The sequence below is a fragment of the Falco cherrug genome, chromosome 10, assembly GCF_023634085.1.
Source record: "Falco cherrug isolate bFalChe1 chromosome 10, bFalChe1.pri, whole genome shotgun sequence".
Lineage (NCBI taxonomy): Eukaryota > Metazoa > Chordata > Aves > Falconiformes > Falconidae > Falco > Falco cherrug.
Window position 1 is genome coordinate 22422918 of NC_073706.1, and position 12133 is coordinate 22435050.

At 38.4% G+C, this 12133-nt stretch overlaps 1 protein-coding gene across 4 annotated transcripts in view; it reads left to right on the forward strand.

Moving 5' to 3' along the window:
* The window catches only part of NELL1 (neural EGFL like 1), a 292042-nt gene that overhangs the window by 175380 nt on the left and 104529 nt on the right, over positions 1-12133 (forward strand). For 3 of the 4 annotated variants that reach the window (XM_055722936.1, XM_055722933.1, XM_055722935.1), the window contains exon 14: positions 222-344. The exons of the other annotated variant lie outside the window; for it this stretch is intronic. In XM_055722936.1, the coding sequence (XP_055578911.1) occupies positions 222-344 (123 nt within the window). The remainder of the gene's footprint in view (positions 1-221; positions 345-12133) is intronic. 4 annotated transcript variants of the gene reach the window in all.

Sequence of the window (12133 nt, forward strand, 5' to 3'; positions counted from 1 at the left end):
CTAAATAACCTACTGTCACCAGGCACATGTTGAGTTTCGTAACTGAAGCAGGCCCATAGCTGCCTCCTGCACCAACTCCCAGCATTCAGCCATTGTGGCAACCTTGTTATTCCACTTGGGTTTTAAATGCCACATCATCACACTGCAAAGCTCACTGTCTCTTGTAATTTTTACCCCCTCCACTTCCCTCCCCCTGCCCCTTTTCCCCCTTCCTCCTGTAGAGCACGATGAGTGTGGCAGCGGGCAGCATAACTGTGATGAGAATGCGATCTGCACGAACACTGTCAGGGGACATAGCTGCACCTGCAAACCCGGATATGTGGGCAACGGGACCATCTGCCGGGGTAAGTCGGTGGATCTAGAAACACTGTGAAAGTGGCAAACTCTGGTAATGTTTTCTGACATTCACCTATGTTCTGGTAACGTGTGATGGCTAGCTTCTGTCAATCATTTGCTGTAAGATTTATCAGCTGGCAAATGGAGTATGCATGGAGATGATGGGAATTGATTTGTGCATAAATTCTTAGCAAGAAGGAAATAGTTCTTGGAATGCTAGAAGAACTTTTCATTTACTGTCACCTTATACTGTCATTTGAGCTAGTATCAGCTATTAAGTGATCATTGTTTTATAAACTGTGGATGGTATGTGTTGTCACCTTTGGCTTTTAAGATTTAATCAGGTGCCTTTTAAATTAGGATAATTGTGTTTTACGCTAACATCATATGGTGGTTATTTGATTACTTGCATTGGAATAGGGATTTTTAATTTTTTTATTTTTATTTTTAAAATCTTTACCTTTAAATGTGTATTTTGAAGATTTCTCAGTTATGTAAACAAGAAATACTGATAGCCACCCATGCTTTCTGTGAAGTGGTAGATCATTTATTTATCATGAGTTTTTTTGGTTTTCTTTCTGTACAGAAAGAAAAGCAAATAATATAAAGACAGAGGAAGGAATATGTTGAATAGTTGGCTTAGTGAAGGTTGTGTCATGAAGTACTATATGAACTATATTTGTCTTACAAAAGTCTATTGTTTCATCTGAAATTGCATACTTTCTGAATTTATAAAGAGAATTACAGTAATAAAAAACTAACAAATTATTTTTTTTAAATGATAGCTATCGAAGTTGAGGAATGTACTGGGTAAAATATTTTGCAAAGTTTGGGGGCATAAGAGGCTGAATTTTCCAGAATGTTGTAATTTGGCCAAGCAGTTCCTTAAAGGAGAATGACGATTGATGTCATTCCTGGTTCAGGCTGAAGTTCTTCACCAGGATTAGCTGGTCAGCTACTGCATTTGCATATACCATTTGATTGCTTTTGGTATCACTTTTTTTGGATACTGTCCCTCTGCACAGGTGCATCCTTGTGTTTTAAACTCTAAAATGGTTAGTAAGGATTTAAGAAGGAAAACAAAAATGTTATGAAAAGGGAGGGCAAGTTAACCCTCTGTCTGTCTATATTGAAGATCAGCAGGTGACACGGGAGAAACTCACTGTGGTATGTTTTTAGTTTTTGATTACAGTAAATGTAAATTGCAGCATAGACTACTATAGTTTCAGGGAAGTCTGAGTGAACAGCCTGTCTGACGGTGGTGATATTTTTTTTTCTGAGGGTAATACAACAAGATAAACCCTTAATAATATTTCTTTGAAACAGGCATGTTCGGATTTGTTCATAAAAACTGTGTTTTCACACTGGTTTTCTTCATTTGCACACCTGGGTATTTCATTTAATGTGCCAGAAACTCAAAGTGAAATTCCTACTATATATTTATTAATCTAATAATGTTGAAGTCGCGAAATTGCACTGGAGAAATGCAGTAATGATTTCCCCTCAATATTCTGTTGAAATCTGAGTTGTGGAAAAAATATATATTACATATATTTTTTAGTGTGCCTTGAATTGCACATTTTATTATGCACCTTGAATATCACTACATGTGAATGTAGTTTTAGTTGCCTTTTTGAGACAGGTGTCTGTGGAAATAGTGGAAACAAAGCGCATTCTTATATTCTGAATGGGAAGCATAAATTGGAAAGGAAACTGGAAATTATGGAAAGGAGGTTGCAGTCTAATAATTATTAAGGTCTCTAGGGATAAGAATAATCTGGCACTGCATGGAATAGTTATTACTGCAAACCCGCTAATAGAATTGTGTACATTTCAGTAAATAATAAATCGGTCAATGTAAAGTAGTGGTCTGAGTTTCTCAGCCTGTGGTTCTATGGTTGCTTGAGGTTTTTACAAGTTTGGATTGCAAATTGAATGCATGTTCCCATTCTGCCTGTGGTAACACCAGAAACCACACTTTAGCCTCTTTTTTCCAAGTGTAGCAGTGATACATTACCAGTCACAGTCACACTGGTTTCTTTGCACGAATGCTAGGCTTGGCACAAAGGAAGAGGTGTGGATGTGTCAAGACAACTGTAAACTGCTTATGTTGTCCTGTAGTAGTTTTGGGGCTATATCTTCAGGCATCATAGGTTAGGAAAAAATAGACATAAGCCAGGGCAATAAATTTAATGTAATATCATCTGAAGATATAATAAACATTTCCCCTCAAGTTATCTGCAAGCGCTTTATACATGTTTACATGTTATAGATGTGTGCATACTCAAAACACTTGTTCCAACACTACTGAGATAACATATCTCTGTAATTCAATAAGAAATATTATTAATATTTTCCAGCAAAACCATAACAAGAAAAATGATGATTTTATGATGAGAGAAAAGGACTGGCTTTGTGCTTGATTCTACAATCTATTTCAACGAACTATTTTAGCAATGTTATAAAAAGTAAAATCAGAGTGATGTTCCTCTTTGACTGTACTGTATAACACTGTGATAGTCTTTACAGAAACTCTAGAATACTGTTATTTGCATTTTAGAAAAGAAAACGTATGTGTAGTTAAATTAAACATGGTGAACTAAATGTAGTGAAATTACTCTGGCAGGAATTTGTGATGTTTGCATTTTTTGTGAATAGTGTGGAGAAGTAAAAAGGATGGAAATTGTCTCAATGTGAGTATTATGATTGCTGAGGATTTAGAAATGAAAACAAAAACCAATGATCAATAGGAAACCAAATACTTAAAAAAAAACAACCTGAAAAACACCTGTGTAATCAGGCTGTCACACTTCTTGAGTAGAAAAATAAATTTCATGCATAAGGAATTGCTTTACTGTAAATGTGGTAGACGAGACTATGTAATTAAAGGACCGGATTGTGTCAAGCTAGATGTGGAAACTGTCAGGGAGGGAGGTAGTGGAAAAGGGCGCAGACCGAGACCAAATGCACTTCTGCATTAAAAAAGATACTGACATGGTTTAAGTGACATAAAAAGGGAAAGAGAAGTGGAGATGAGTGCAAGAAGAGTTACCAATGTATAAAGAGTGAGACCATGTAATAGAGACAAATATGACTTATTTCCTATGGATGCTCTAAATTTCACTGTAAGAAGTGGGCTGTAGCACCTCAGACACTGAAATTTTGGCAGTAGATCAGAATGGAATGAAGCAGAGGTGAGCTGAGAGGACAAGGCAGTACGATGCTGTGCCATTGCCTTTGGTAAATTTGACAGAATACCGGACCCACAATCAGACAGAGTATATTTTAGGATTTCTTTAGGAAATGAGAAGTACAATAGGGAGATCTTTGCTGGAAGAAATGACAGCATTAAAGGCAGAGGACAGAGGTATAACTAGTTGAAGAGAGAGATATTCTGAAGTTACAGATTTCTTAACTTGCTGTTTTCTGTGAAGGAAACTTTAAAAAAAATATTATCAAAAGACCTAAGAGTGATTTGGGAAACAGAAGAAGTTGTAGGTGAGTAATGTAAGACTCATGCTATGCCCTTTTACCTGAATTCTGTAAATGAATTACAGAATTCTTAGGTGAGAGTGGAATAAGGACAATTGGAGTAATTTCACTAAACTTCAGGATGGGATTTAATAGTGCAGCATAAAGACAATTTAGGGTAGAAGGGAAAGATGATAAAAATTGGTTTAGCAACTGAATGTTTTAGTTAAAAAAAAATGTGTGGTGGGCAAACGACTGCCTTGTACAACATGGCATTTGGCAGTGCGCCTGTCGGGATGGGTGTTCAGTGGCAATGGTTAGATGAAAGAAGTCTTAGTTTCCGAGGACAGCCACGTTTATGAATAACCTGTCACCCGCAGACAGGGTTGCGTGCGCGAGAGTAAAACTCTGTCATGTCTAAAATGAGTAAAAGTCTCTGTTACGACTCTAGCCGAAGAAGTGGGGATATTGAATAGAGAGATAAACACCATCTTTGAACTACAGAGGCTTTCGGTCTGTGTACTGTTGCAGTGTTTCTGTGTGAAACCTGGGCTTGACTCTGGGAGGCTGGAAAACGTGTACAGGGACAACATCTTTCTCTGCTTTTTGTCTTGATGAGTTTTAGTTCCAGTTCCACTTGGCAGTGTTGCACCTCATGCTGTTCAAGTGACATACCAAGGTGGGATGTGCCATTTGTTAAAACATGAAGGACCCTGTGCTCCACAGCCCACTTCACCTTAGTGAGATGGTAGAGAATCTTTTCTGGGGGATGTACAGCCCTACAGTTCAGCAGAAGGCTCTTACAGAGCATGTCTTGTACTGCTGACTAAGTCCAGGAAAGGAGCCAAGATATACTGAAACATCAGCAGGTTTCCTAAAATAATTGGTGACATTTAGGATTAAATGCTTTAAAACAAACCAACAAAACCCCACCTGCCAGATTTTGTAGGGGCTATAGATCTGACTTTTCAGCCTGAACAATCTGCGAGTCACCGTCAATGTTTTGTTGCCATCTGTTTTCTTTTGTATGAGGAGACCTAGGTGTAGTATACAAGCCTTTTCCTATCTCGTGGTATTTAGTTTCAAATATTTGTTTTAAAGTATAAATTGTGCCTGTAGAAGTCTTCATATATTATCAGAAAAATAGAAGTGTCCTTGAATATACTAGAATGGTAAATGGGCAATTTTTCTGAAGCATGGACAAGGTGTGTTTGCTGATCTTTTTTTCATATATCTCTGTAGCAGGGAATGAACAGAAGTCTAGCACTTAAACAAGTGCAAATATTTTTCATAGTACTTCAATATTTTACTTGTGTAGTCTGTCTAAGAGGTATATTTAGTGTGCTATTAATATCTCATTTAGTGGTTTCTACTGAGGTGTAGATTTATTAGAATGATTAAATGAGGTGGACTTAGTTACAGTCATAAACCTTAAAGCAAATGTGAGCAATATGACTGATGCCTGGGCAGAGAAACACCAGGTATTGTGAAATAAAATCAAAACAGTGTTTATTCTAATTAGCATTCAGGCTGCAAAATGGTTTATTTCTGCCAGTGTGTGGAATATGGTATTTCCCCCGCCCCCCTTCTTCTAATATTCATCTGCAGTATTTCACAGGAGACAAGGGTTTACATCTCAGTGTATGGTGGAGTCTTTGAGCCAAAAGCCATTTTTTTAAATCGCTCAGTTCTTCTGGTGTATTCTGGAAGTCTGGATTAGTTTCTTAGTGGTTCTGTGGTTCTTTGTATATATTTGGCTTGGAAGCTGTGTTTGGGAGTGCAGTTATTATTAATGAACCTACTGGTGACTTCACAAACTTAGTGGGAACCTGATATGAAAAGAAACCTGATTTCGAACAGATACTCTTTATCTTTTATAAGGGTAATGGAAACAATCGTGTGGAGCCTTTCTTCGTAATACTTTCAGAATGTTTACTGATGACTAGAGTACATCACAGGCTTGAAAATTGCTTCTGTTTGATGTAAATCATTAAGTTAGCCTCTTTTCCACTGATTTAATCATAAATTGTAATTAGATGGATATGTTTTAACAAATGGCAGTCAGAGCTTTCTTTCTTTTGCAGTTTTCTGCTTTGTTTCCAAGCAGGTATTTTTTAAAGTAATTCATAGTCTGAAATATACTTAATAATTTGAAAGATGTGCCCATGAAAGAGTGTACCTTCCAATGTGTAGGCATTATATAGTGATGGTGTAGTAAATAGATGACTAAAGACAAAGAAATTATCATCTGTTACGAAATTTCACCTGCTATGAAAAACACTCAAGAATATTCCTAGGAAGAGTTAAAAGATAAAAAACTCAACAAACCCACCAGTGTCTCTGGTTATTTCTGTGTTGGGCTGTTGGCTTTTTTGTGTCGCCCTTTCAGATTGACATCAGCAATGCTAAGGTAGGTTAACTTTAGATGCCAGCAACATGAGACTGATATCTTGATAGTAAAGCATATCAGATCACTGTGAGGTGACTAACTGCCACTTAGGTTTATGTTTTTTGCATTTGTGTGTGTGTGTCTGTTGGAGGTGGAGTTGAAAGCCTTTATGGAGCATCAGAGTGAGTCATGAATAATATGTAGGGCAAGACTATGGTGGGAAGGAGCAGATGTGTCTTTCTGTATAGCCTTCTATTTGTGTAGCTGTAGGGCTTTGAATGGTTGATATGCCTTATCACAGCTTTAATTGCTGTTTTGGTGTTATATTTGCAAGTGTTATGAAAGAATATGGGAGTTTGAGTCATGCTGAGGTTCTCATCTTCATTCTTCACAGTCTTGAGCTTTGTGTAGTTTTTTTATACCTAATACATAGTGAACAAATCACTCCAAAAGCAGGTAAGTGCATTCACACACATTTTGGTGTCACACGGCACTTGTGCAAAGTGCCGTGCCAAGTTTAAGACACGGGATACTCACGCTTTTTGAGTGAAGCATTGTAGTTGTAACTGATGTAATAATTTTAAACCAATATATATTTATACAACAGTGCAATTAAGGTTCTGGCAGATTTTTCATTCTAAAACTAGCATGCTTGGACTCAGAGTGAAGACAGTATGATTGAAGCCGCTAGATTTTCTATAGTCCCAAATCCACTGTGTTAATAAAAAAGAAAATGTGACGTTTTAATGCAAAAATATTTGTATTTTTGTTCCTGATGAGATAGTTATCAAATGTGGTACAGTCAGCATAATTGCTATGTTTGTGTTTGGATTTTGACTTACATGAACTCCCTTTGGGAATTATTTGCCACATCCTTTTAAAGCTCCTTCAGTTCTAATGTTGTTCTTGGTTTGGTTTTGGACGGTAATTGAAAATAATTTTGATGAAATTAAAATGTTTTATGATAATTTTTTCTTGCCCTTAAAATGTCTTTGCCTAGATTTAGTCATCTGAGACGTTGAAATTGAGGCATAATTATTTTTTTATTAAGAACTAAGCTATACATCCACCACTGTGCAGTCCAATTTTACAGCCTCTCTAAGGGCACAGCATTTCCTGCTGATTGAGTCCTGCTCTGTGTCTGAGATTTTCAAGATGATTTAGAATGCACATCAGCTATGGAAATAGATCATTTAAAAATCATGATTAACGTAACTTGTCTGAATCCAAGTCCTGGTCTCTTTACTGTCACAGATTGTCTCACTGCTCTGGATTTAAAAGAGCGTAGCACAGATTTGCGCTTGCTGAAGAAGTGGTCTAGTCCAGAGCAACTGCTGTATCTCTATAGAGGAGGGAAATGCTGTAGTTACCTGAAATATTTTAAAGCTTAATCTGACAGGTTTTTCTGCTTGTGTGAGTAAGTCCAAAGGGCTCAGCAGACTTACACATGAATGTTTATGAGGGTTCCTAGGTTCAGATTCTGAACTGGTGATTCTCTCGCTGACTCAGTCGCTTACTGTCTCCTGTTGCTTTGGTTTACATGCGTATGTTTAGAATAGGCAGTTCACTCTAGGATCAGGGTCCTATAAGGCATGTAGAGAAGATTTAGAAGATGACGACAATTTAACAGGTATGTTCCCCACAATCTCCTGGGCAGTAAAACTGGGATTAATAGGAACATGGGACTATCTCAATATTTGTTGCTTTCTCCTTTGAAAGAGTAGTTAATAACAGCAAAAGTCTGAAGGTTTTACTTCATATGTAATGTCTGCACCATAAATTATATTTATTTTCTACCCTCTGTTCGAGATCACCTCAATCAGTAATTCTTTGCACTTGGCAGCAGTTGTATCGCCTCCCAGGGCTCTGTCACAGAACCCCTTGAGGGGCCCAGTCCAGGGTTTCCTGAAGTCAAGAGAAGCTTTCTAATGCTGCTAGTATGGTTCATCCATGTTTGCCAAATTATTACTTTTTTCTTTCTTCCTCTAGTATTAAAATCTAAAATTTGAGCAGATTGTCAATTATTAAGTATTAAATACACCTTTCATTCAAAGAACTCATTAGCTATGCTTTACTGCTTTTTTGACAGTAGAGCAACAGACATGGTGGTCAGTTGTTTGGTCTGCAGTGCTGTCTGCTTTAAACGTGTAATCCTCCTGATGTGTGAAACCCAGTCTATTTAGACCTGTGACTCTCCTGGCCTGCCCTGGGAGCTTGCCATGCAATTATTTGGAACAAAGTACTTATTTTTTCATGGTGGGTGGGAAAAATCAGTTCAGTAAGAGCATCTTGAAATACATCACTGCACAAAGCCTATGGCAGCATAGGCTTGACTCTGCTGCAGTAGGAGCACCATAGCAATAGTAGCACAGAGCGCTCTCCTGTGAAATCAGTTACAGAGTGCAACCATTTCAGGATTAATGTATACAGAGCAGGCACATTAGAAGGCAAGGGGATGCCAAAAACATGAATTTCTTTCTATTCCCTGTAGAACGTAACCAAACAATATTGAAAATGGAATATAAATATCTTGCCAAAATGTAAAATAAGAGCATTGCAGTTACTGGTTTTCGCAACAGTAGTACTACTGCACTGTCACCCCGATGCCAAAGGAAGTACTTTTTCACACAGCACATAATTAATCCGGAGAACTCTTGGCCACAGGGTGGTGAGGAGGCTAGTCAGACTGAAAAAGCTGCTGCATGTCAGAAGAAAAATCCCAGCCAGTGGGTGGACAGTACTTGATTTGAGGAAGGTCATGGGGAATTTTCAGGAAGTGTCACCAGATACTTGCACTGTTCTTTCCCTTGACGTTCATTATGGGCTGTAGTCAGAGAGGATGCTGGGCTAGTAGGCCCTCTGGAATGACGTTAGTTGATATATTTTTACGTTCTGCTGACTATGATTCATATTGGAGCAAACCCTTTTGGGTAAGCGTAATAGCCATTTATTTATGTGTTACTTGTTCGTACAGAGGGGTCCCTGAGATTTTTCAAAGGAGGTTTGTGGGGCTGTTCTTAACCATAGCAGAGGAATAGACTCCAGCCAGAAAACTCCTTTCAGCCTCCTGTTCTTATGAATTTCCCACACTACAGTAAACCAGTAAAAACACCAAGTGATTTGTCAAACGTGACACACACAGTCATTATCTGGTACAGGATTCAGATGCTGTTCCCAGACTGACAGGTCTGTTCCTAAACTATTGGACTGTGATTTCTCCACATAAACTATCAAAAGCATTTTATAAATACCTAAGGAATCAAACCAAAAGAAACATTAAGACTCCAAAATCAAGCATTTGAGTTTATATAAAATTTAGGTCACCTATTCAGTCCTAAGTCACTTGCATCCGCTGCTGAAATACAGTCCTTACTGATAAAATGACAGGTGGTGTGGGGGTTTTGGTCCCTCTGCCCCCTTCAGTGTGCAGTATAGACATTTCAATCAGCGAAGGAGATGAACTCCTGAGAGTAAGTAGTGTTAGTTATTTCGGTTGTTTATTATGTGACCCGATGAGCTACTGTCCCAGTATCTGTACTGAATTTAGGGTGTTACCAGGTCCTTCAGAAACCAATCCATATTGCTCTTATGAAATGATTGCGGTGGAGGGAAAATGTGCCTTAGCTGCCTTTCCGTTAGCTCTCTGGAATCAGTGTAGCAGGGGGGTTTAGTCGTTTGGGCATTTGTCCAGGTTCTCAGGAAGGGCCTGTAGCACACGCTCTGATGTTTTTCCATGACTTGACAAGGATGATGTTATTCTTTGTGGTCCTGCTGTTGGAGGATTGTGTGGGAAATAGGGTTCGGTTCCAGGTTCCCAGGCAAGTGTGTTACATTTGACTTTCCTCTCCGCAGCTCCTGCAGTCCTCATCATCTCCCATTCTCTCTGTTCCCCAGCTGCATCTTTCCTCTGTGGCTTTGCCCTCTCCTGCCTTGGTCTGGCTCATGCACCATTGTGAAATATGATGAATGCTGGAAGAATATTCGAGGGTGTGATTAAACATTTACAAACAGAAATGATTCAGAGACATGGCAAAGGGCATAACCTTCAAATCTCAGTCAAAGTGGGGGCCCAGGGACAAGGGAGAGAGTAAAAAAACAAAACAAAACAAAAAAACCAATTACCTGTTTCTTATTGTGAAAAACAGGAGGATTTTCCGCTACAGTGCAGCTTCTGGTAGATATCCAGTACAGGAGAAAATTGAGTACAAATGGTTTACTTGACCAAATTACCGAACATGGTATTTTATGCTAAGGAAAACTTGGATTGCTCTGCGTGTAGGTATCGCTTATGTCACATGAGTTATGTTGGTTGGCTTATTAGTTTGGGAGGTTGCATTTATTTGTTGATGAGCACTGGGAGTGGCCAACCTGAAGCCCTGCAGATATTTGATGGGACAATTTGCATTTTTTTGTCTGGAAAGATTTTCCAGTTCAACTGTTTCACAGGGTTGCTGGTGTTTTAGCCTCTGCAACATGCTGAAAAGTTGAGGCACCCCTGTGTGTGTATAGAGTTCTTATCTAAAGTGTTCAACGGTAGAAATAATAAATGTGGCTATGCTAAGCGAGCATATGCTAAGTACAAGAATAATGGCAAGCTTAAGGAGTATACTGTGAATGGTACCTGAAAGAAATGTAGCATTGAAAAATAATCTATTCCAGAACATACTAAAAAACTCCAAATGATGCTTTGAAGATTGTATCATCAAAATGAATTATTAGATGAATTCAGTACACGAACTACAAGAAGAATGTGAATTAAAATAGCTTAGAACACATTATGTGCAGAGGGAATTAGAAGGTAAAGTAAACCAAGTAGAGGTGGGAATTGAAGGGGTCCCACCTTTCAATGTGATTTAAAATTCAGTCAGCCAAGAGTAAAAATGAACAATTTGTATGTCATAAAACCTAAGAGTTTCTATTTGGGTATTCCTGAAGGGCCAGAGCTGTGTGACCTATGTTGTTATTCTGCCGATAAATACCTAAGCATCTTAGTGTGTCACCTTGATGGTGCTTGCAGCTTGCAGGTTTTTTTTTTTCCTCTCTCTCTCTCTTTTTTTCTGACTGTGTGCATAAAGATGGGAATTGTCAGGCTGGATTTTTGAAGCTGAACTTCAAACCTGACTATTTATTTGAAGGCTACATGTTACACGCTACACAGGCACATCAAGTAGGGCTTGAAATTTTAAAATGATGTAAAATTCACAAATGTATCTTCTGTTTTTTTTAAAAAAGTAATACACATCCCTATCTTTGTGCACGTCCATCTTCCTTTGTAGCCTGTTAATTATATTGTAGCCTCAAGGGTGTACGTATATGCCTGCCATAGATTATGGGATGCATTTGCTGCCACTGATGAACGGACTGGATAACTGTTCTCAGCTGTCACTTGTACTATTAAAATGTATCCACCCATTCCCTTGAGCGAATGATTTCACAGTGTCTGATGGCTTTGCAAAGGAACTGCTGTGAGTGAAAAGCCCTGGGATGGAATAAAATGGCAGTTGGGTGTGGAGCTACTAGAACACTTGCAGAGTTTAAGTGGGTAATATCCATTCCCCTGCATTAATTATAATGGTTTACGGATGCGCATTAATATGCCACTTTTATTACTGAGACACATGGTTGTACTATTTCCTGACACCTATTCTTTCCTCCCTCTGAACAGAACAAAGGAAACAATACTCGTCTGACATTGCCATGACATATGTTATTTCCCAATAAAAGATTGAGGTAATCAAATCAGTCCTGCATGCACAGCGCAGTATTCCCTTAGCCTTCACAGAGAGGCAAGTGAGAAAATTCTTAATGTGGTAATTTTAGACATGACTGAGCAAGGTATGTGTCTAACTAAAAGTAAGTGATTGACTCCAATGAGACTACGTACATAATTAGGTACTTAGTTTTTTAGTTTATTCATGCCGAATATGCTTTGCTGTG